Source organism: Neofelis nebulosa, chromosome 4, assembly GCF_028018385.1.
Source record: "Neofelis nebulosa isolate mNeoNeb1 chromosome 4, mNeoNeb1.pri, whole genome shotgun sequence".
Taxonomy (NCBI): Eukaryota; Metazoa; Chordata; class Mammalia; order Carnivora; family Felidae; genus Neofelis; species Neofelis nebulosa.
The window spans coordinates 13,227,088-13,253,504 of NC_080785.1; the positions used below are offsets into that span (position 1 = coordinate 13,227,088).

The 26,417-nt window shown below is 39.0% G+C and overlaps 2 protein-coding genes across 4 annotated transcripts in view; one reads left to right on the plus strand and one right to left on the minus strand.

The window, feature by feature from the left end:
* Positions 1 to 1,166: 1,166 nt before the first annotated feature.
* CLEC5A (C-type lectin domain containing 5A) lies at positions 1,167 to 12,293 on the plus strand. Of its 2 annotated transcripts, XM_058724038.1 has the most exons (7): positions 1,167 to 1,338; positions 1,826 to 1,924; positions 2,752 to 2,811; positions 4,712 to 4,771; positions 5,086 to 5,222; positions 8,357 to 8,460; positions 9,638 to 12,293. In XM_058724038.1, exons 2-7 carry the CDS (start codon positions 1,846 to 1,848, stop codon positions 9,750 to 9,752), a joined length of 555 nt encoding a protein of 184 aa, XP_058580021.1. In that variant the 5' UTR covers positions 1,167 to 1,338; positions 1,826 to 1,845; the 3' UTR covers positions 9,753 to 12,293. The 2 variants fall into 2 exon arrangements, with proteins under 2 accessions (XP_058580021.1, XP_058580022.1); XM_058724039.1 differs by lacking the exon at positions 2,752 to 2,811.
* An 8,660-nt stretch (positions 12,294 to 20,953) lies between these two features.
* The window catches only part of LOC131508867 (trypsin-4-like), an 86,767-nt gene continuing 81,303 nt past the window's right edge, over positions 20,954 to 26,417 (minus strand). The window contains exons 6-7 of one of the 2 annotated variants that reach the window (XR_009260182.1): positions 25,632 to 25,681; positions 20,954 to 21,147 (exon numbers count right to left, since the gene is read on the minus strand). The gene's annotated coding sequence lies outside the window, so the exon portion shown is untranslated. Of the gene's footprint in view, positions 21,148 to 24,761; positions 24,835 to 25,631; positions 25,682 to 26,417 lie in introns of those variants that run through there. The other variant, XR_009260183.1, reaches the window with a different exon arrangement.

Genomic DNA, 26,417 nt, shown 5'->3' on the forward strand with positions numbered 1-26,417 from the left:
ATGGAAGGATATCCATATAGTGCTAGCTTAACCTATAGGATTTGGTTACAAAACAACATATATAATACGATACCATTTTTCTAAATGAACCAGCATCTACCTGTCATCTATTATCTATCTATCTATCTATCTATCTATCTATCTATCTATCTATCTAATCTATCATCTATCTATCTATCTAATCTATCATCTATCTTTTTTTTTTTTTTCCAACATTTTTAATTTATTTTTGGGACAGAGAGAGACAGAGCATGAACGGGGGAGGGGCAGAGAGAGAGGGAAACACAGAATCGGAAACAGGCTCCAGGCTCCGAGCCATCAGCCCAGAGCCTGACGCGGGGCTCGAACTCACGGACCGCGAGATCGTGACCTGGCTGAAGTCGGACGCCTAACCGACTGCGCCACCCAGGCGCCCCTATCATCTATCTTTCTATTATCTACTCATCTAGAAAGAATATACGACCAGAGATGTTAACAGCGATCACAGCTGAATGTGTGGATTTATGTAGACATTTTTGTTTTTTCAATTTTCCCTGTGAATATTTTCTAACCATTTTTTGTAATAAGCACATGTAGCTTTTATATTATGGAAATATAATAAAAGGAAAACTTCAAATTTAATATGCAGTAAAAATTCCCTGATAATAAGATGTTAGTATTGTTCACCCTCACTTCACTTCCTCCATCTAGCAGAGTGCCATGCTCAAAAATACTGAATGGTCCCCATCTTCAAGTGGCACCTGGTCTGGGACCAGAGAGGAGTCCATGATAAAAGGTACTGTGCAGAGCTGTATGACAGTGAATGGAGCAGACAGTGAGTGGACCTTCTCATTAACATTAGTGACTTCAGATGGATTTCTTTTGCTTAAAATTTTTATTTTTGACATAATTTCAGCTATGCAGAAATGTTGCAAGGAAAGTACAAATAATTTCCAGATATCCTTCACCCAGATTCCCTATTTGTTAACCTTTTCCTACCTTTCCTTCCTACTGTATTTCAGGTACATTCAGACACATAGAAAGGGTGAGTCTGTGTCAAGGTTGTTTTCCAAAGTCCTCTAAAAATGTTCCCCTTTACTAGATCCCCTCTGGCAGGAAGCTTCCTCTTGCAGAGTCTAAAAACTCCCTTCTCCTCCTTGCCCCACCCACTCCCATTGCCAAGAAGACTTAACAGGAAGAAGTGTTTGCTCAGGGATGCTGCTAAGATAGAAACACTGTGTGAAGAAGGAAGGACGCGGCTTGAACAGAAGGAGCATATTCTCTGAAGGTGCCTCTCCCCACCACACCAAGCATAAGACCCCATCTGCAAACTAGGCCAACCTTCCCAAGAGAGAGCAGGTGAGTCTGTTTGTCTGTCCTCTCGGCACAGATTGTTGGCCCTTCCCCGATGCCAAGACCTTCGGGGACACCTGTCCTGTCTGTCAGAGTCCTGGCATAGGATTTTAGAGACTGGGTCTTCTGACAGCTGTAGTCTGTATGGCCAAGACCACAGAGTAGGTCCCAGAGATCAGGGTCATTTCAAAGCTAAAGGTTCTCAAAGAGTCCAGGAGAGGATTTATTTCATTAGACAGAGTTTAGGAGGCCACAAATAGACATGGATAAAGTCTAGAGCTAAAGTGTGGGTGAAGGAGAGGGAGCATTCCATCAGTACAAGATCCTATGCATCTTCTGGGCATGGGTCAAATCTCATACTTGTAGCTAGCTGTCAATGGCATGCCTGCCTTCCAAGCTCCCCAAGGTTGCTCTGGAAAAGAGGCATAAGTCCTGCTGGAAAGAAGCCTTGTTCCCAGATTCTGAATGTGGTACTGCGTTCTAATCCCCACAGGCCTTCTCATCTCCTTCATCATGAATTGGTATATGATAATCTCTGGGCTTATCATAGTGGTGCTTAAAATGGTTGGAATGACCTTTTTCCTGCTTTATTGTGAGTATTTGAGCAACCTCTTACCCTAACCTCATACAGTCTTGTTCTTTGACTCTTTTCCCACAATGTGTAGTTGAATATAAAGGCTACGCGCCTAAGTCTTTCCAGTTGAGGGCAGGGACCTAGTGTAGGGGCAACTGACAATACTCTTCTCACTTCCCAGCACACACAATGGGCCAGGTGCCTTGGTCTGCCTTGGGTATGTAGAACTGACCACTATCTGACGGTTGAACACCACACAAAGCTTTCGCCACTACAATGTTAGTTGGGTAAACTGAGGTAAAATACTTGTCAGTGCTTCTTATTGCTGCTCAAACTTGAAAATCAGTGTCAGTTCAACCCAATGACAAGGCTGAAGTAAGAGCTGCATAATAAGGTAATGGGATTTTACTAGGGGACAGATTTCCCCCTGTGTCCATAGAAACTTCCATCCAGATGCTTAGGAGAAGAGTCTCCATAGCAAGGGGTTTCACTGCAGTTGTAGCAAGAATCTTCTCCAGCCCCAGAAACTGGTAGGGAACATGAATGAGGAAGGAAACATGAGTGAAAGAGGTAGTTGAGTAAAAGGTGTCTTCCCTCTGACGCAAACTGAAGCTGCATTTCCTATCACAGAAGAGAGCAGGAATAAAATATGAATATGAATAAGTAAACACATTTACACACACACAAAAAAAAACACCTACACATCTTTGTTGACCTGAGTCAGAGAGCTTCCGATCACACAGTAACAATCATGGCACCCCAGAAGCCCCCGCAGTGATGTTGGTTTGTTATATTCATCGTGTAGCCACCTTTGGGACTGAGCCAACAACTGATTTTCTTTGCAGTCCCACAGATTTTTGGCGGAAGTAATGTCAGCTTCCTTCCCACAGAGAGCTATGGAACAGGTAATGTGCATGACAAGTATCTCCTCTGCACCTCCAGGTTCTTGTGTGCTAACTTCTTACAGACCTTTCTCTAGCCTTCTTTCTCAAGAAATTCATTTGCAGGAAGGGTCCATAAAGATACTCTAATTGCTATAAGAAGAATACATTCTGGGGATCTAATGTATAGCATGATGACTATAGTTTACAAGACTGTATTACACACTACTTGAAAGTTGCTAAGAGACTAGATCTTAAATATTCTCACCACCAAAAAAGAGAAGGGGGGGGAATTATGTGACATGATGGGGGTGTTAACTAGCCTTACTGTGTAGTTAATAACTTTGTAATATATACATGGATCAAATCATCACCTTGTACACCTAATTAAACTTACACAATGTTTATATCTCAAAGTGAGGGGGGAAAGTGCAGCACTCCCAGAAGAAAAAGGATCTAATTAACTTCCTTGCTTTTATCGATGGGAAACCTAGACTAAGCTGATTGAAATTTCTGATCCTCAGTTTTCCTCCTGGGTATGAGGATGATTTGTATATAATTACTATAATGTAATGAGAAAGTACCTTATAAACTCTGACATGTTGTACACCTACAGGAATTGCCATAAAAAAAAAAAACATGTCCCACAAAAAAACTCAAAGATTATAATCAGTATTTTTTTGTGTGCCGATCACTCTGCTAGACCGACAGAAGAATGCGAACAGGAGATACCAGTCAGCTGTCCTCTATAAAGCACAAAGCCCCATGCCAGAAGCGAAGGGGCAAAAATGAGGGCTTTCCCTATCAAACCTCCTCCTCTTAAAGCTTTTCCAAGGACCTCCCTCTCACTTCCTCTTAAAACATTTATTACTACAAACATCTTTAAGAGAAAGATAATTTCTTGTTCATCTTCATATCAGCTGAGGCTCCCAGAACAGTGAGTTAAATGGAGGAAATATTCATGAAATACTTACAAAGTTCTGTGCAGCTATAATCCCAAAATAGTTTCTCATGAAAACCAGGTTATTTTATATTACAAAGAGCCTTTGAGCTGGGGACTGAAATAAAAAGTGAATGCTCACTTGTATGTTTCATTAATATAATTTAAGTTGCTGATTTGGTGTCTGGGTAAACTAAATTGGTCTTCAACCACACAAGACAAATAACTGGGCAGCTCAGGAGAGGTTTTGACCAGCATCTGAAGCCACTGCAGTATCTGTTTGGCCAACCGGGGAAAATGAGGCTTCTTAGAGGCCTATCAGTTCCCCTATTTATATTTAAAGAAATAAACGGACTCTGCTTGTAGGAAATCTCTGGAATGTTCACCTGCCTCCGTGTCTGCCAGTACCCCCAGTGTTGAACCTAGTTCCAGTTAGCCTCAATTCTTAGAATTGACAGATTACCATAAGAGGGAGCCAAAAGATGCCTGCGGAAGGAGGGCTCACAGGGCTGGGGAGTGGGGTGGGAGGGGGGGTGTTGGGAGATCAGACATGGGATGAACGGCACCTGCTCTGTGGAGCCCAGAGGGCAGTGCTCCAAACAGCGCCTGGGAGAGGGGAACACTGTCAAAAGTATATATAGAAAGGAGTGAGAAATTTCCCTCCTGGTACTAAATTCACCCACTCCTCTTCCTTTCTCCTGTTCTTTTTCTCAACATTTCACACCTACTGCCACACACACACACACACACACACACACACAAACAGACACACACAAAGATATGAAATAGGACGTGGGGTGCAGGGCATGACAAAAAATAGTAGTAGTTAGCTGGAAGCTTCAAAGAAAGAAAATGAAAAATTCTTGCAGGGGGTGGCCAAGAGTGTCTCGTCTTTGCCACCGTCCAGAGACAAATCAGGGACTCAATACCTGCTCTGTGTTGTATTCATGATGCAGTTGCCTTCAGAATTTCTTTTTGTTTCAGTCCCACTGACTTTCAGGAGCAGTAATGTCACCCTACTTCCCACACAGAGCTATGGAACAGGTAAAGTGCATGACAATTATCTCCCCTCGACATGAGGTTCTTAAGTGCTGAATTCTTAGACACTTTTCCCATTGCCTCCTTTCTTATGGAACTTTTTTGCCCAAAAGGGCCATAAAGACCTTCCAATTCATCCCTGTCATGTTGTCCACAGGGAAACTAATACTCGACTGCATGGGATTTCTTCCTGGATTGAGGATGATTTCTAGAGATATAACTGCTATAAAGACATTCATGCCCTACTATGTTATGACTCCATTCCAGGGTTGATGCTCCAAACCACTAATCCTATACTCTCTTTTGTCGCATTTCTTTAGTCTGCCCCAAAAGGTGGTATTTTCATCAAGGAGAATGCTTTTGGTTGTCCCCTTTTGAAAGGTCTTGGAACAAAAGCAGGGACTTTTGCAAAACAGAAGGATCCACTTTGGCCATTGTCAACACACAAGAGAAACTGGTGAGTGCACTGGGAAAAGCCCATGCTACAGTAGCCTCAGCAGGTGGAGATGGTGGGGTGATTTGGTAGAGTAGGGGCAGGGTGGAGGTGAGAAATGGAGAGGTGGCTGGCTGAGAGCCCAAGCTCCTTGCTCTGAATCAGAAGGTGGGAGACTACAGTAGCAGTGGGGTATATTCCTCAGGTCATTTGAGCTAGGGAAATCCACACTGTATCGTCTCTCCCATGAAGCTTAGCAGTGCACTGGTCCAGTCCTCAGGATGGGTCAGGACATTTAAAGTGCAGGGAATGACCAAATGAGCTGATGTGCATGAAAGAATCAAGTCATAGAACTGGGATAGTGGTATACAGTTAGGATAGTAAAAATGGCAAACACAATGGAAAAACCTTTATTTTACCACCTCTTTTTATCCTCATAAAGATTATGAGGGGGTATCATTACCCATATCTTGTATATGAGGAAGCTAGGGTAGAGAAAAATAATTTGACCCAGGTTGTACACACACTAATGACAGGACAGGATTGAATTGAGTTCTCTCTAACTCTAAAACTCATGCTCTAATCAATTTTAGATCATAAGTTTTCTTCTTGATCATTGCCTCTCCTTCAAATCCCAGCATCTGCTGAGTGGTAGGCATGTGCTACATACTCCATGGCTGCTTCTCTGCCCTCTATCTTTCACCTCTCATCTATAAAGTCCTCCTGTGGTTGACGAGAACTCATAAGAGGGCCCTCTCTGAATCTTGGTGACAGGTGTCCAACAAAGAGCAGGGGTCAGGATGCTACAGATCCTCTGAGGCTAAGGGGAAATGCCTTACAGTAGAAAACCAGGAGTAAGCTGTGGGGCAGAAAGGAGAAAAGGAGAGGGGAAAAGGGGGTTGAGTAGAGGAAATTGACTCTTCCTCTACTCAACCCTCAAGTTCTGGTGCATCTCAAGTGTCATCCTTGGCATTCTGCAGAAAAAGCTCATCATGCTAACAATTTGCTAGTGATCTCAAGTATGTATCCCTAGCCAGTCTTCTCTAGACCAGACTGTATATCAAAATCCACTTTGATCTTTCAAAAGCACCCCAAACTCATCATGTTCAAAACTGAGCCAAATTATATTTTACTTCAAATGCTCTTCCTCCTTTTGTGATCCAAATACTGGTGAGTAGTCATGTCACCCAAGAATGAATGCTGATGGTTTTCTGAGACTTTACCTCTTCTCTTCTCCCCTAAATCAGTTGCTAACCAACTCTTTTCCTCTCTGTCCCCAAAGAAAATTATTCATCTCTCACCTGGATTTCTTCAGAATTCTTCCAACTCCTCTCCTTACCCCCAATTTTGCCCCTTCTTACCTATCCTCCATAGAACCCACACAAAAATATCTCTAAGACTCTAAACTGTCTGTGCCATTTTCCAAATTAACGTGGGTTAAAGTCCAGTTTTCCTAGCATGACATGTAAAGCCTTGTGTAGTCTAGCACCTCCCTTCTTGCCAGTCTTGTCTCTCCACCAGCCTCCCTTCTCCCCCTACATAACCACATTCAGGCGCCCTGCAGTCCACCTGTGATCGGATGCTCCCTTTTCCAGGAAATCCCTTTTTCAGGAAATCCCACACCCTCCCCTAGCATTTTCCTGACAAACAGCTATTTTTCAGAATTCATCTCAAGTATCACTTCATCTTTCTAGAAGACCCCAAATCCATGTAGAATTGATCACTTCCTCCTTTCTGTCTGTTCTATACCTAGTACCTATTCCCTAGCTCTACACCTGGGAGACCTCACTATGCTTATTAACTCATCTATCTTCTCTTATTAGACCTGTGGATCTTCAACATGTTGGGATCACTGACATTTTAACAATGGTGATGAAAGCTATACACTTCTTCCCAGAAACACTGCATAAGCATAATATTTTGAGTAAAGTTCCAACAGCTTCATGAATCCCCTTCATAACCATCCATGGATCAGTGCAAGAGAGTTAAGGGTTAAGAACCCTTATTTTAAACCATTTGTCAGCAAATTTTTCTTAAAAAATGGTCAGGTGGTCAGAGAGTAAATATTTTCTATTTTTAGGTCATACGGTCTCTATCACAACTGCTTAATGCTGCCCTGGTAGCTCAAAGCAGCCATAGATGATATGTAAAAAATGAGCCTGGATGTGTTCCACTAACACCTTATTTACAAAACAGGCTAAAGTCTGGATTTTGACCACTGGCCGTAGTTTGCCAACCCTTGTTTCAGATCATAAATCTTTTAAGGAGAAACCAATTTGTTTCCATGTCCCAGCCTCATACAATGGCTCACTGGATACTCAAGAAATCTTTGTTAAATAAGTAAATACAGTAATTAATCTTAAAGAATAATGAAATGAGACATTTCAGGGAAGGAGAATATTGGAAAAAGAGGAATAAAGCCAATAGCCCTGGGATAGAGAAATATCCAAGTGAACTTGGATACCCATTCACTTACGACAGGAGGTTTATAAAGAGTACAGAAAAGAGCCCAGGGACTCCCAGACTTCTGGCTAGAGTGATTTGTGATTCATTAGTTTAATAAAGAAACTAAGATATCATAGATTGGTGTCAATTTAGCAAATACTCAAAATTCACTGATTATTTCTCAACACAGTTTTAAATCTCCCCAACTATATTGCCTTGCTAAGAATTCAAGAAATTCACTCGATCCAACCTCATTTGGAATGTAAAATTTCTGGCAGTGAAACAGAGAGGCATGCTAAGTAAAAAAAGAATTATTTGAAATTGTCCCTTTTTAGATCATATAGTACCCTTCCTCTTCATTTTCATAGTATGGTCCCTGGAAAGCAGCATCAGCATCACCTGGGAATTTGGTAGGAATGTAAATTCTTGGTCCCCTAAACTAGACCTCCCAGGAATCAGGAGCCCATCAAGCTGTGTTTTAACAAGACCTCCAGGTGATCCTGATGCTCTGTGTATACTGAAAACTACTCTAGGGTTTAGGGTGATGCCAGCTACAGCCAGCCCCAGAGTCCCTTACCAGCCTTCCTGCTCCCAGAATCAGATATAATCAGGGCCTTTTGGCACAAGGGAGATGGCAGAAAAAAAATTTTTTAAATAATAATAAAAAATAAAAATAAACCTTTTTGTTGAATTGTTTATTTTTTAACTTTTAGAAATTTCTGCAGGACATAATTGGTGCTGAGAAGTATTTTATTGGCTTATACCAGGATACAGAGAAAACATGGCATTGGGTCAACAACTCCCCATTCAATGGCAAGTATGTGAATATCTCACGTTTTTCTAAGGATCTTAGTTTGCCTAAAGAGACCAGACCTGAGATTCAGTGAGTTTATCCTGGAAGAGCACAAAAGCTGAGACTTTGCTTTTTGTTTTATTCCTCTCCTTTCTTCCAGTGCACCTATTCCCAGAGACACATTTTTGGTAAACTTTTATTAAGGAAAATGTCAAACATTTCTAAGTAGAGAGAAGAGTATTCATCCAATGAGTTCTTCTGTTCAAATCAAGATGCAAACAAATGCACATACATACCATTTGTTTGATATATCTCATAAGTCTCTTTTAACTCACAGACTACATTTTATTACTAAGTTTTTACAAGTTCCTCAGATGGGACTTCTTTATGTAAAGGACGTTTATTATTAGCAACTGTCTATACCTTAAAGCTATGAACTTCAATTCCCAAGAGCTACCTCCTGTGTATCATTCCATGGACATAAGTGTTGGTGGAGAATGTGACACTCCTGGTATACATAAGATGTGGAGTCAGACAGAAAGCAAGTCAGTTCCCCAGCCTATAATTGGGCTTCTCACAGAAGGAAGGCAAGGAAGATTCATTCAATGTCTACTAAATGCCAGGCACTTGCTAAGCATTTACTCATGTCATTTCCTGCAGTATTCACAATGATGCTGTAGACAAAGCTTTTATTAATTCTCATTTAACAGACAGGTGAACTGAGGATGGGAGGCTTAAAAATGTATTGAATATCACCAAGCTGGGTAGATTAAATTGTGCCTCTGCCACATCCACTTGATTCCAAAACTCATGGCATTTCCATGAAACCAGACCCTTTCCAGTCAGATTGAAAGGGGCTGAATGGCAGAAAAAGAGGTGGGGAAAGGCCAACAGAGTTTCTCCTAAAGCCAGCTGGTGCCTAGGAAAGGAAGAACAACCTCTCGATCCTCCTGCTGTGAACATAGCACATACAGTACTAAAACATTATTTCTAGGAGACAAAGACAGATGAGATGTTTCTACCACACACAAGAGTGATTTAATCCAAGACTGTGAGTCCACCTCACAGGAGAAGGCTGTGAGAAGGCTCACAGAAAAGGGCCAGCGTAGGGCTAGATTTGGGGATAGGAGAAGGGGGACTGGAATTGGCAAAAGGCAGGACTGAAACAATGGGCCTTAACCACACTTCCTTTCCCATTTAGCATTACCAATCAGCATCAGAACTTCGACTGTGTGACCATAGGCCTAACAAATACATTCGATGCTGCACCATGTAACATCAACTTCCGCTGGATTTGTGAGAAGCTGGTGAAATGATTGCAATTCTCTGTGGCCTCTGACAAGAATAACAAACACACTTGTGGAGAAAGCAAAAAGAATATGATTGGGATTGGTACAGGAAATACAGAACATCAAATTACTGTGTCCATCTTCCACGGGTTACTGGCAGAGCTCCCTGACAAATCCTTGGGGCTAATGCTCCAGCCCCTCCACAAATATACTTGCATACACATAACAGAGACAAACTTCCCATTCTGAGTCAGCAGTTCCCCCCAACACTCCACTTCCTATGAGTGTCATAGCTGTGACTCTTTTTAGATCTGTACCAGACATCTAATCAATGATCCCTTTCTCCATCTCTCTACTATGAGAGGCCCTTGCCTGTGTTGGAAGTGATCTTCTGCTTTGGAGGACTGGATGTCAGTCACCTCCAGGAGACAGGGTCACTTTTAGATAGACAACTCAGTTGATATAGTGATGAGGTCTGTTTGTATAGAACTGAGCATTTCTGACTGATCAACAGGGTTTATTTTGGCCTATTGCCAGATCTGTTTTATCCTCAGAGCACATACCCAGCACCACAGAGAAAGTGCAGACTGAGCAGGCAAAAACATGATTTAGAGAGTAGCCAGGGTAGAAGAGGGATAAACTCAGCTTGTTGACTTCACCTGTGTTCCCAAGAGACCCATGTTCACATGCATCCCACCCCTACCCAAGATAGGATAGCAGAGGTCCTCCTCAGTCTGAATTGAGGCCAGGCCTGGGGAAGGGCTCCTGGAGCCAAGCTTGGCTTATTCATGGGAATGGACAAAGGTCTGGCCAGAGCAGGAATCTTCCAGAAAACCCCTTTGAAAATAATCAGACAGCTAACATGACCAAGCAAACTGATCAATGTTTTTCAACAAAGCCCTGAAGACATACTCATGCTTAAATTTTCCTGGTCTTGAGCTGAATCTCCATTTCAGTAGATATTTATTCTTGATCATGTTTTTTTCTAGTATATTTTAAGAATTTATAATAGTCTCTTGGACTCCAGTGTTCAGAAGATATTCCTGCCTGCAGTTTAGAGAGACTCTATGAGCAGGTACAGCTTAGTGACCCAAAGATGCCATAGCCTTATCCATGTTGGCATCACACCAACTCAGAGCTGGTCCAGTTGACCAAAGAGTAAAAATGAGGAGGACTGCTCAAGGAAGCATGGGGAGTAGGCAAAAAGTAGGCATATAGTAGTAGTAAGGGAACACCAGAGACAAATGGAAATCATTTCCAGGAGGAAACAGAGCTCATTTGGCCACACTGGAAGAAAGGCAAGAAAAGGGTAGAAAAGTCTTGGAGCATCCTGGCTATTCTCTGCACTTGCAACAAAATTAACTACATACCTTTCTCAGTAAATGGAAAAAAGAGATGCCTGTGTGTTCTGAGTAACAAGAATTAAGCCATAAGGGAAGACTATAAAACTAATGGAAATTATAGTCACCTAAGTGAACTGCTCACCAATTTATGTCTAGTAACAACATACCACAATGACTGTGAATATCATCAGATATATGTCAAAGAAAATTGTCATTTTATTTTTTATTACTAAGCTCTAGTCCTATATTCCTATGATTCATAATTTTTGTCCAATTTGCATGGTCACCTATAGTTTTAAAAAATGAGATAATACATAAGTGTTAGAACTTGCCTAAAGGAAGTTACCAGCAATAATATGTGTTGGGATGGAGGGGATGTTAGAATTATATCAGTATTCTGTGAAGACACAAGTTCTTTTGTGGTGTTAGCAAAGAATAAATACTGCAGTTGAGGAGAGGGGAGAGGCTGAGTCTATGGTAGATAAAGAAATAAACAGAATTCTACACCAAAAGTAATCCCCAGGATCCAGATAATAGAAAGGAAACTGCAGCCCTTCTGTTTTGAGAAGGGAAAGTTGTTGCCACACTTCCTGTTTTATGACATAACAAACTTCAGATGTCTATAGTCAGGAAATGTAGACATCTAGTAATTTCCCTAGCAGACAGCCCAAATTTCACCCAAGATGAGGACATACTTCTGTGAAGGTTCTAAAAGAAGCCCAGCGGGCTAAGGTGGGGGTGGGGGTGGGGGTAGGGAGCACATGGGGAATATGAACACTTTGTTTTAAATTCATTCCTGGGGGTGCAGGGGCTGCCAGATCCTTAAGAGGGTAGGTAAATGTGACCTTATTGGGCAGCAGTGTATGGGTTTTTTTCAAGCAATAGAAATTTACTAAGCCACTAAATTAGAGTTTTTTACTTTGCTTCCAATATACAATGTGAATTTTTACAGATTTCTTACTCTTTCTGTCCCTTAATTGCTTTACCTATAAAATGAGGCAGTAATACCCCCATCACAAAATTCTTGTGTATATTAAACAAAACTCCCACTATGTCCCTCGTGGCAATAAGCAATGGGGGAAGCACTCTGTGGAAGATTTGAAGTTGAGATCTTTATCAAAGTGGCTCTTCAGTTTGCTAAAAGCTGAATGTAGAAAAGCCACTTAATTTCTCAGATTTTCTGTTTATTCATTTAAAATATGGGAATAAAAATATGCCTAAGTCAGGTGCTTCAAAAATTCTATAATTGTCAAAAACATACTTTCCATGACTCTGACTTAACATTCAAATCACCCATCTTGTCTGTGTGAGCTAATGGTCCAATGACCAAAGTCACTGAACCCTGCCCTCGGATATTGACAGATCAGTACTGTTCATGACTGAAAACATCAGGTATGGGTAACCTTTACCTATTTTCCCTGCTGTTGCCAAATCCCATCCTCAGAAGCCATATCCTTTGGTGACCTGTGCCTTCTGAATAGTCCTGCTTCACTTCCTGGGTCTCCTTCAGCACAGGCTGAATATTAATGCAGCAAAAGTCTTACCCTCCACTTTTACCATACCCTCTCATAGAGACTATAACTCCTGCCAGGGCCTCATGATCCCCTCATTGTTTGAGGTAGCAGAGGTATGAATACTTGAATACTTGTGGCTCTCAAGCCACAATCTCGCTCAATTTCAGGTACAAAGACTGAATTAATCAAAATCATTTATTCATAAGATAGTCCATAGTTATATACATTATATATATATATATTATATATAATATATATATTATATATATTATATATATAATTATTATATATATATATTATATTTATATATTTATATATTATAATTATATATTATAATATATATATAACACATTTTATATATATATATATACATTATATACATATATATACAGTTATATACATTATATATATATAATATATCCCCCATATATAATATATATAATAACACACACATATATATCATATATATGTAAGAATGCCCATGAAAGTACCCAACATGAAAACTAGAATCCTTATAATAGTTTATAGACCTCTGTGGTCTTCTATTCCACCCTCCTGTGTCCTCACAACACAGGCAGTGATCATTCTGATTCCTGTGTTCACCACTTAAATTTTTAAAAATTCGTCTTCATCTTATTTTTATGTACTCTTTTTAGCTCTATAAAAAGGTATTATGGGGGCAACTGGGTGGTTCAGTCAGTTGAGCGTCCAACTTTAGCTCAGGTCATGATCTCACGGTTCATGGATTCGAGCCCCGTGTAGGGGCACTCTCTCTGCCCCTCTCCTGCTCATGCTCTGTCTCTCAGAAATAAATAAACGTTAAAAATTTGGGGGGGGAGGAAGGTATTATGATGTAAGGGATCATTTAAAGCTTTTTTTTTTTCATTTCATGGTAAATGATTCATTCATATTGTTGAGGTTTACTAATTTTGACTACTATATAATATTCCATTGTGTGACTACGTAAACCATGACTGTTCCAGTGGTGTGCAGTTGGATTGCTGACAGGTTTTTGCTAATGTGAACAGCACTACCATGAACATTCTTCTGGTGTTCATATACAAGAGTTTCTCTTGAGTATATTCTGAAGAGAGATGCGTTGGGTTATAGGGTACGCAAATTCTGAATTTTTTAAGATAATGCAGAATAGGGGTGCCAGGGTGGCTCAGTCGGTTAAGCATCGGACTTTGGCTCAGGTCATGATCTCGCAATGCGTGAGTTCGAGCCCCGCGTCGGGCTCTGTGCTGACAGCTCAGAGTCTACAGCCTGTTTCAGATTCTGTGTCTCCCTCTCTCTCTGACCCTCCCCCATTCATACTGTCTCTCCCTGTCTCAAAAATAAATAAACGTTAAAAAAAATAAAAAAAAAAGATAATGCAGAATAGTTTCCAAAGAGATTATATCAATTTTCAATGGTCTTAATCTGTTTTCCCTAATTATTAATGTATTATTTAGAGTAGTGCCAGATGCTATTGCAAACTACAAATGCTCTGTGGCTGATCACAATAAAAGCTTATTTCTCATTAATGTATAGTCATGTATTATGACTACTGAAGGCACAGACTCTGCTCCACAGGATCATTTAGGAACCTATGTTGGTAGAATGTTTTCTATCTTCAACATAGGGCCTCCAGGATGTATGTGAAAGAGAGAGAAGAATATGCATGAAGAAGTCTTTGGGACTAGATTTGGAAGTTGTGTACATCACTTCTACTCACATACCATTGGCTAGAACTCATTCACATGACCACTCTTATCTGCAGAAAGAGAGGAATTTTTATTTCAGCTGTGTGAATAAAAAGAAGAAATGTTTGATGATCACTTAGCAGTCTCTGCCCCAACTAAGGTGGTTGAGTATTTCTTTATAGGTTTATTGAAGGTAGATATAGATATGGATATACATAGATATAGAGAGAATTTCCTTTTCGATAAAATGTGTATTTGTAATATTTGCCTATTTTTGTACTGAGTTGTTTGCACTTTTATTTTTTTTTCAATATATGAAATTTATTGTCAAATTGGTTTCCATACAACACCCAGTGCTCATCCCAAAAGGTGCCCTCCTCAATACCCATCACCCACCCTCCCCTCCCTCCCACCCCCCATCAAACCTCAGTTTGTTCTCAGTTTTGTTTTTTTTTTTAATTTTTTTTTCAACGTTTTTTATTTATTTTTGGGACAGAGAGAGACAGAGCATGAACGGGGGAGGGGCAGAGAGAGAGAGGGAGACACAGAATCGGAAACAGGCTCCAGGCTCCGAGCCGTCAGCCCAGAGCCTGACGCGGGGCTCGAACTCACGGAGTGCAAGATCGTGACCTGGCTGAAGTCGGACGCTTAACCGACTGCGCCACCCAGGCGCCCCTGTTCTCAGTTTTTAAGAAAGCTTATGAAGGTAATTGAAGAAGATATAAAGAAATGGAAAGACATTCCCTGTTCATGGATTGGAAGAATAAATATTGTCAAAATGTCAATACTACCCCAAGCTATCTGCAATCCCAATCAAAATTGCACCAGCATTCTTCTCGAAACTAGAACAAGCAATTCTAAAAATCATATGGAACCACAAAAGGCCCCGAATAGCCAATGTTTGCACTTTTAAAAATGATTTTTAGAAGTTCTTTATATAATACTTCATTTGTTATGTTAATTGAGAATTTCTTCCCCAGTTTGTCACTTGCCATTTCACCTCCTCTAAGGTATCTTCTGATGAGTACAAGTTCCTAGTTTTAATAAAGTCTAGTATATCTATCTTTTTTTTTTATATCATCTCTTTTTGTATAATGTTTAAGAGCCCCTTTCTCTATGCCAAAATCTGAAAGATATTCACCAACATTTTCTTCCAAAGGGTTTAAAGCTTAAGTGTTGACCTATGAATTTGATCCATCCTGAATTGATTTTAGTGTATAATGTGATATAAGATTCAATTTTACTTTTTGCCATATGGATACCTTTTTTCCAGCTCCATGTAATGTTCTTCCTTTCCTCATTTTTGTCATACCAATGATTCATATAATATGGGTCTCTCTTGGAATGTTATTTCATTACAGTGATTGATTTGTCTATTCTTTAGGTTCATACTGTCTTCATTACTACAGCTTCAGAATAAATTTTGATATCTGTCAGGGGAAATCCCACCCCCTGCTTGTTCATTCAATACTGAAAATTCTGAATATCCTTGGCCATTTACACTTCCCAATAATGTTCAGAATTGGTTTACCAATTTCCATGAAAACCTTTACAAACTTCCATGAAAACAATCTTGATTGTTATAGTATTGAATCTATAGATAAATTTTGGGATAATTTACATATGATGTTAAATCTTTTATCCTTGAACTTGATATGTATCTTAATTTATTTAGATTTTCTTTAGTGTCTATTACAAAGTTCATTTGCTTTTTTTTCTTTTTACAAAGAAGTTCTCCTAAAATCTTTATTTTGAAACAAGATTTTATTTATCTTATTTTTATTTTTATTTAAATCCAAGTTAGTTAATGTATAGTGTAATAATGGTTTCAGGAGTAGAATTTAGTGATTCATCACACATGTAACACCCAGTGCTCATCCCAACAAGTGCCTTCCTTAATACCTATCACCCATTTAGCCCATTCCCCCCACCCAACACCCCTCCAGCAACCCTCAGTTTGTTCTCTGTATTTAGAAGTCTCTTATGGTTTGCGTCATCTCTGTTTTTGTAGTTGTTATTATGGTTGTGGTTGTGGTTGTTGTTTGGTACATAAAGGTGATTTCATTAAAGCACAAGGACATCTGTTTTGTTTCTTAAATTCCACATACTAGTGATATTATATTATATTTATCTTTCTCTGACTGACTTATTTCACTTAGCATAAGACATTCTAGTTCCATCCGTGTTGTTGTAAAAGGCAAAATTTCATTCTTTTTGATTGCCGAGTAATATTCCATAAATACAAATATAATATATATATAACATCTTCTTTATCCATTCATAGTCGATGGGCATTTGGGCTCTTTCCATAATTTGGCTATTGTAGATAGCACTGCTATAAACATTGGGGTGCATGTGCCCCTTCAAATCAGCATTTTTTTATCCTTTGGATAAACACCTAGTAGTGCAACTGCTAGGCGATAGGGTAGTTCTATTTTTACTTTTTTTTGGAACCTTCATACTGTTTTCTAGCGTGGCTGTACCAGTTTGCATTACCACCAAAAGAGCAAGAGGGGACCCCTTTCTCTGCATCCACTCCAACATCCGTTGTTGCTTGAGTTGTTAATTTTAGTCATTCTGACAGATGTGGCGGTGTCTCATTGTGGTCTTGATTTGTCTTTTTCTGATGATGAATGATGTTGAGCATCTTTTCATATGTCTGTTAGCCATCTGGATGTCTTCTTTGGAAAAGTATCTATTCATGTCTTATGCCCATTTCTTAACTGGATTATTTGTTTTTCGGGTGTTGAGTTTGATAAGTACTTTATAGATTTTTGGATACTAACCCTTTATGTGATACGTCATTTGCAAATAATCTTCTCCCATTCTGTCAGTTGCCTTTTAATTTTGCTGATTTTCTCCTTCACTGTGCAGAAGCGTTTTATCTTAATGAGGTCCCAATAATTCATTTTTGCTATTGTTTCCCTTGCCTCTGGAGACATGTCAAGTAAGAGGTTGCTGTGGCTGGAGTCAAAGAGGTTGTTGTGTGTTTTCTCCTCTAGGATTTTGATGTTTTCCTGTCTCACATTGAGGTCTTTCCTCCATTTTGAGTTTATTTTTGGGTATGGTGTAAGAAAGCAGTCCAGGTTCATTCTTCTGCATGTCACTATCCAGTTTTCCCAGCACAATTTGCTGAAGAGACTGCTTTTTTTCCCATTAGATATTCTTTCTTGATTTTTGGAAGATTAGTTGGCCATACACTTGTGGGTTCATTTCTGGGTTCTCTATTTTGTTCTATTGATCTATGTGTCTGTTCTTGTGCCAACACCATACTTTCTTGATAATTACAGCTTTGTAATACAGCTTGAAGTCTGAGATTGTGATGCCTCCAGGTTTGGTTTTCTTTTTCAACATTACTTTGGCTTTTTGGGGTCTTTTCTGGTTCCATACAAATTTTAGAATTGTTTGTTCTAGCTCTGTGAAAAATGCTAGTGTTATTTTGATAGGGATTGCACTGAATGTGTAGATTGTTTTGGGTAGTATCAACATTTTAACAATATTTGTTCTTCTAATCCATGAGCACGGAATGTTTTTCCATTTCGTGGAAAACCTGAAAGACTCCACCAAAAAACGGCTAGAACCTCTGAAGTCACAGGATATAAAATCAATGTACACAAATTGGTTGCATTTCCATACACCAATAATGAAGCAGCAGAAAGAGAAATAAAGGAATCGATCCCATTTATAATTGCACTGAAAACCATAAAATACCTAGGAATAAGCCTGACCAAAGAGGTAAAAGATCTGTATGCTAAAAATTATAGAAAGCTTATGCAAGAAATTGAAGAAGACAGATTTGCTTTAATATGCACAATGTTTACTTACCATCAATAAAATTGATACTTAAGGATAATGTGACATGATTTATCTTGTGGCTTTGAGTAAACTAAGCATGCCACCAGTTGCTTCTCCTGAAGTGTAACTCACTTACTCTAGAATAATTCACTCTGACCCTTAGCCTTTTATCTACCATCTTGCCTGGAGCTTTGCTTCTCTGTTCCAAAGCCCTGAAGCTACAGACAGATGAGGCTCAACATCCTTCCTCTCACTCCTGTATCATGGTCTCTGATTAATACTGAATCATTTAGCTGTAACTAATCTTGTATTACCATGATACTGCCAAAATGATGTAGAATGTACTAGTTAAAAACACACACCTTAAATTAGATATCTATTGGTAGAATCTTTGTTCTGTTCATTTACTATTTGGGAAGCCTCGGAGAAATTACCTAATCTCTCAAAAACTTAGTGCCAAGCACTGTTTTAAGGTACTAAGGATACAGCAGAAAATAAAACAAAGTACCTGTCCTCACAAAGCATATAATGAGTGGGATGTATTACTTGGCAATCAAAAAGAATGAAATCTTGCCATTTGCAACTACGTGGAGGGAACTGGAGTGTATTATGCTAAGTGAAATTAGTCAGTCAGAGAAAGACAAAAATCATATGACTTCACTCATATGAGGACTTTAAGAGACAGATGAACATAAATGATGGGAAACAAAAATAATATAAAAACAGGGAGGGGGACAAAACAGAAGAGACTCATAAATATGGAGAACAAACTGAGGGTTGCTGGAGGGGTTGTGGGAGGGGGGAATGGGCTAAATGGGTAAGGGGCATTAAGGAATCTACTCCTGAAATCATTGTTTCACTATATGCTAACTAATTTGGATGTAAATTTTAAAAAATAAAAAATAAAATTAAAAAAAAAAAAACAACTTAGTGCCAAGCACTATTTTAAGGTACTAAGGATACAGCAGAAAATAAAACAAAGTATCTGTCCTCACAAAGCATATAATCTAGTGGGATGATACCAACAATAAATAAATTAATTAATGTGTATTAGGTGGTAATAAGTATTATGAATAAAATGTAGAATTATAGGGGGACAAGGACTGTTAGAGTGTAGGTGTAGGTTTGTTATTTTTCATTTAGTGTTTAGAGGAAACTTCCTTGAGGTGACTTTGAAGAAGTAATTTCTGGCAAGTGAGAAACTGCTTCATACAAATATCTTGGGTAATTCCATCTGGTCCTGGGACAAGACTGTTCTCAGTGGATTCAAGAAATACCAAGGAGGCTACTATGTTTGTAACACAATGAATGAGAAAGAGAGTATTAGGTGATGAGGCCAGAAGTCTTTGGGAACCAGAATTAGTTAGACAACAGTAGAAATATAGAAAATGATGGTGATCTAGGTATTAAAATCATTTAAAAAAATTAGCTAACATGGCCCAAAGGTTTGCAGATGACTGCAACTAGCAGGGAAAAAATGGCTGGTAGAACAACAGCTTCAAAGCTAGGCAAAACTTAAAGCCAAGGGTGGGGGAAATGCATAGTGGTTATAAGAAGGTAATAATAAATAAGAAAGACACCTAACCCACATCCAGGCTCAGAGGAGTGAAAAAAAATCATGACATCAGAGGAGCTGTGGGCGTCCTTAGAGGATGTATGTTTCAAATAAAGCATGAGGATCAGTGAAACATTCAGAAGTTGAGGATATAAAACACTTTGATGTTCCCTGAGTTTCAGAGTGATAGAGAAAGTGTTTCATGAGAATTTCGCTTGTGAGGTCATCACAATGTCAATCAAAGTCATCAATGACCTCCAAATAGCTAAGTCTAGTGGTCAATTCTTAGGTGTCACTTTACTTGATCTCCAAGGACCATGTGACATTCTTCATCAACTCCTTAAAAAACATCCTCCACTGAGCGTTTGAGACACCATCCTCTCCTGGTTTGTGTCTAGTTGTGTGGCCACTAGTCCCCCGTCTCCTTTGTTGATTCCTATCTATTTGCTTGTCTCTAATCATAAAAACTCAGAGCCTTGTCATTTGCATTATTTTTTTTCTTTTGTATCTATAGGCTTCCTTTGGTCACTCAACTATTCTCATAGATTTAAATATCACCTGCATTCACTTGACTCACATTTCTATATCCAACTTGAACTGCCCTGGAATCCAGGGTTTTATATTTAACTGCCTCCTCAACATATTCTTAGATATTTAACAGTAGACATCTCAAGCTTACTTTGTTCATAACTGGACTCCTGATATTCTCCAGTTAAATATTTCCAGAAAATATATAATTATTAACCCACTGGTTTACATATCATACGAAAACAAATCCTATTGCCACTAGGAAAATATGGATTAAATAGATATATGTTAGGGAGAGAGAGAAAAATATATATACAGTGAATCCTTGAACAATTTGGGGTTTGGGACACCGACCCCTCACACAGTCACATAGTCAAAAATCCACATAAAACTTTTGACTCCCCAAAAACTTAGCTCCTAATGACCAGAAGCCTTACCAATAACATGAACGCCGATTAACAGATATTTCATGTTATATGTATTATATACTGTATTCTCACAACAAACTATGCTAAAGAAAAGAAAATATGATTAAGAAAATCATAAGGAAGAGAAAATACACTTACAGTACATTATGTATATTTATTGAAAAAAATCCATGTATAAGGGAGCTCAGGCAGTTCAAACCCATGTTGCCCAAGGATCAACTGTATTTAAAAACAGACCAGTCCACTCCTTCACTGCTTTCATTCTGATCCAGGTGCTTATCATCTCTAGGTTACATCATTGTAACAGTCTTTGTGGTAAATTAAACTATTGAAAATATTCACTTTTCACCCATCAAAGCAAAAATTTCCCCCAGACAAAGTTAAACAGGCCTAGAAGACTTTATTCAAGGTTACTGCAATAGGAGAGGGGGGCCAGAACTCAGCCTGAATTCAACTCCACTAAAACAAAGAATGGGAGAGTTTTTAAGCCCTGAGATGTGCTACCAGAAAAGTACTGAAGTACCTTAATGGAGAGATTGATCAATGGGGTAAGCACATTGAGCTGCTCCTGAGTCTGTAAAGGGTGAAGAAAAAGAATTTACAATTATAAGTGCTCTAAAGTAAATAATCTAAGAATAGGGATGGCAAGGGTCTGGAGTCAGGAAGAAGCCTATCTGAAGTTCAGAGAGGCAAGAGAAACACTATGGCTGCATTGGTCAACCCCTTTCTGCCCTAATTTCCTCAAGTGATGCACTTCTCCATACATTGATTCTGGATTCTTCCATGTAACTGGCTTTGATCAACAGAATGAGACCGAAACTTCAGTGTGCCAGTTCTCAGCCCAGGCCTTAGGAGGCCTTTAGTATTTCCATCTGTGTTTTCTTGTGTCCTGCCACTATCAGAGGAAGAAGTGCTCAGGTAAGCCTGCTGGTGCCAAGAAGAAGAGAGACACCCCAGTTGAAACATCAGTGTGGACCCAGCCTAGACCAGCCACCTGCCATCCAACCCTTAGACTCACACACAAGCTGACCTGAGATTAGCAGAACCACCAGCTGAGCCTGGCCTAGATAGGCTGAAGCCCTAATGCATAAAAATAAAAGTTTATTGTTGTATGCCCCTGGAGTTTTATGCTTAGCTCTTATATAGCAGAAGCTAACTGATATAATCTCCTAAGTGGTCTCCCTCCTTCTCTCTTACTGGCCTTTAATCAACTGTCTACATAGCAGTCAGAATAATCTCATTAAAACATTGGACAGATTCTGTCACTCTTTTTCAACAACTCGCAATACTTTCCAACTCACTCCTCGAAAAGGCAAAAGTCTTTTAAAAGCTTACAAGGCTCTGTATGATCTAAATCCTGATTACTTCTCTGACTGAATTTGCTCTTACACTCCCTATGCTTGCTCCATTCCGGCATCTTTACCTACGCTTGCCCAAGGGTCTCTCCATTTGTTGTTCACTATGCCTGGGGTGTTCTGTAATGGGCATCCAAAGGGCTTTGTACTTCATTCTCTCAAGCTTTCCCTGATAACCCTACTTAAAATTTCAAGACTCCCTCAATAGATGGTCCCATACAGTCCTATTTCACTTTTCTTCATAAAACTTTTTCACAATATAACATACTATTTTTAACAAGTTTATTGAGATATAATTCACATAGCACAAAAGTCACCCATGTAAACTGCACAATCAAATGCTTTTTGGTATATTCACAGATATTTGCAATGATCACCTCAAAAATAAAGCCTGCACATGGACTGGAAAAACAAATATTGTTAAAATGTTGATACCACCCAACGCAATCTCCATATTCAATGAAATCCCTATCAAAATAACACCAGCGTTCTTCACAGAGCTAGAACAAACAATTCTAAAAAGTGTATGGAACCAGAAAAGACCCCAAATAGCCAAAGTAATGTTGAAAACAAAAATCTGGAAGCATCACAATCCTGGACTTCAAGCTGTATCACACAGCTATAATCATCAAGACAGTATGGCACTGGCACAAAAATAGACACATAGATCAATGGAACAGAATAGAGAACCCAGAAATTGACCTACAAATGTATGGTCAACTAATCTTCGACAAATCGAGAAAGAATATCTAATGGAAAAAAGACAGTCTCTTCAGCAAATGGTGTTGAGAAAACGGGACAGTGACATGCAGAAGAATGAACCTGGACCATTTTCTTACACCATATACAAAAATCAACTCAAAATGGAGGAAAGACCTAAATGCGAGACAAGAAAACATCAAAATCCTAGAGGAGAGGGGCGCCTGGGTGGCTCAGTCAATTAAGCGTCCAACTCTTGATTTCAGCTCAGGTCATCATGGTTCATTAGTTCAAGCGCCATATCAGGCTCTGTGCTGACAGTGTGGAGCCTGCTTGGGATCCTCTCTCTCTCTCTCTCTCTCTCTCTCTCTCTCTCTGCCCCTCCACCACTTGTTCTCTCTCTCTCTCTCTCTCTCTCTCTCTCTCTGTCTTTCAAAATAAATTAATTAAACTCAAAAAAATTCTAGAGGAGAAGACAGAACAACCTCTTTGACCTTGGCTGCAGCAACTTCCTACTAGACATATCCCAGAGGCAAGGGAAACAAAAGCAAAACTGAACTATTGGGACCTCATTAAGATAAAAATCTGCACAGCGAAGGAAACAATTAACAAAACTAAAAGGCTGACAGAATGGGAGAAGATTATTTGCAAATGACATATCTGTTAAAGGGTTAGTATCCAAAAATCTATAAAGTACTTATCAAACCCAACACCCAAAAACCAAACAATCCAGTGAAGAAATGGGTAGAAGACATAAATAGACACTTTTCCAAAGAAGACAACCAGATGGCTAACAGACACATGAAAAGATGCTCAACATCACTCATCATCAGAAAAAGACAAATCAAAACCCCAGTTAGATACCACCTCACACCTGTCAGAATGGCTAAAATTAACAACTCAGGCAACAACAGATGTTAGAGAGGATGCAGAGAAAGGGGAACCCTCTTGCATGGTTGGTGGTAATGCAAACTGGTACAGCCACTCTAGAAAACAGTATGGAGGTTCCACAAAAAAATGAAAAATACCCTATCGCCCAGAAATTGCACTACTAGGTATTTTTCCAAAGGATACAAAAATGCTGATTCGAAGGGGCACACGCACCCCAATGTTTATAGCAGCACTAACAACAATAGCCAAATTATGGGAAGAGCCCAAATGTCCATTGACTAAAGAATGAATAAAGGTGTGGCATATATATACAATGGAATACTACTCAGCAATCAAGAAGAATGAAATCTTGCCATTTAGAGTAACACGGATGGAACTAGAGTAATATGCTAAGCAAAATAAGTCAGAGAAAGACAAATATCATATGAGTTTTTCCCTTCTTTACACTGTGTATAAGTATGTATCTAGGTTATGGAAGAAACAGACTATAACAATCCAAGAAAATTACAACATATAAAGTTAATTTTTTCATATATATATATATGTATATATATATGTATATGTATATATATTCCATGTATACATATACATATGTATATATGTACATATATTTATATATGTATATAAAATTTTATATTCTAGGTTGAAACTAGGCATTAACACTGACAGCAAGTTTGGCCTGGTCCCTTACTTTGGTGAATCTGACCATGATTTACCATACTCTTTTCCCACTATCTCAAGACCAGCCAAGTCCCAGTTAGAGACTGCCTCATTAGCCTTAACTAAAATAAAGATGATAGGGAGCAGAGGAGCAACTGACCCATAGCAGACAAATAATGGGAACAAAAACAAGCATGTGTTGTTGTGGGGTACAAGGATCTTGAGACTACTTTTACCACAACATAACCTAGACTATCCTGACTGATATAAGAATAAATAACAAGTAGCTCAGATAAAGATAAACAATTAGCATTTCATGATGTAGCACTGTAGGCTATCTAGCATAGTGGTTAAGAGAATAAACCGAAGCCAGACCGCCTAGGTTTGGATCCTAGGCCTTTGCATACTAACAATGGGACTTTGGGTAAGTCACTTATTGTCTCTGTGCCAGAGTCCCTTGAGTAATAATAGTAGTTACCCTAGGGAGTTCTTATATGATTTAAATGAGTTGTTTAGTAGTAAAAATTAAAGAGTGAGACTTAAGCAGTATTTCTTAGCTTGGGTTCCTCAGGAGGCCAAGGACTTATCGGCTATTCATTGGGGAATACAGTCCATGAGAGCAGGCATGAATGACAAAAGATATGAACCATGGAACACTGTAAAACCAATAAAAGGATGCTTTACCAAGCTTCCTGCCCCTAAGTGCAACTAATTGTGTGATCTTTGGTACTACTCACACCTTAGGATATGTATAAACTCTGTTTCATAACTATCCCTCAGAGGGGAAAAGGGGAAAAATTATCTACTGGTGTCTACTTTCACTGGTCATATTACATCCAATTGGGAGTAACTCCCCACAATTTCTGGGCTGTCCATGCATGGACTTGGATGCCAAGTAGGTCCCTTTTTGGTGAAATCAACAGGGAATCCCTAGGGCTAGATGTGAAAAGTGTTCCTGACATGCATAATATGAAGTATTGGTTGTTAATATCATTATTATTGTTCACATTATACATATACATCAAGCATTTCTGCGATCCATTTTGGGAAGTAGAGAGAAGTATTCAGCATAGCAGAAAATTATTGCCTGAAAAGTTGGGGATAGGGAGTTTAGGCACTGGGCTTCTTGAGTATTTAACTTCAGTGCTATACTGCTTTGGAGTATGGAGCTCTAGATGGATAGTCCTCTCTGGTTCTAATTACCTAGTATACAAATAAGTAAGTACTGTGTGACAGAGCAAGATTCTTTAGAATGGAACAGGCTCTTCTCTTCTGCTGAGAGTGATATTTCTTCCCTATCAGACACACTAACCGAGACCCCAAGTTCAAGAAAGCATATAGTCACGTCTACACAGGCCTCCTTCTCTTGATATTCTCCGTGAGCTCCTGGCTACTATGTTATGCTCCAGGAATATTTTCCAAAATATTTTAATTTAACAGAAGCTCCACTTACCAAATATCTTCCAGTTAGAGAAATGTATTCATATAAATGAGCAGGTGCTCCTGAATAAGAGAAAAATAAATAAATATTTGAATAAATAAAAAGGTAAGATTGAATTACTACATCCCTTAAAGTACATAAATGAAATTTATTATTTTATTTTTATAGGCAATACCTACACATGGTTACAAAATAAAACAGAGAATATTAGAAGGCAAACAGTGAAAAGTCTCATTCTTTTCCCATTCTATCTGTCCATAGATCTACGAGTAATTACTTCTTAATTTCTTATAATGTGGTCCACAAGCAAATATGAATACTATTATATGAATATTATTTCTACTTCTTTCTTACCCAAAAGTGAATACTAAGTTCCATGTGCTTTGCTTTTCTCACTTAACAATACAGCCTGGGGATCATTTCTAATCATTGCAGAAAGAGGTTTTTTATTCTTTTTAAGGCTGCATAGTATTTCATTGTATGAGTGAAACAATTTATTTAACCAGTCACCTACTGATATCCATTTGGTTACAATATTTTGTTATTACAAAAATGCCATAGTGGATAAAATGTGTGCTTATGACATCAGAAAGGGAATCACTGATTGGAACCAAAGAGGGGCTGACTAGGGGAAGAGTGAGTGAGGTTGGTGTGCTGGCACAGAGGCGCAAGGGCTGCCTTGTGGGAAGCTGGATGACAGCACGCTAAGCTTGATCCATGAGGGGGAAAGGCAACGAGGAATGCAGAAGTGAAATGGGGAACTGGAGCCACAGAAAGAGAGCTACAAAGAAGAATCAG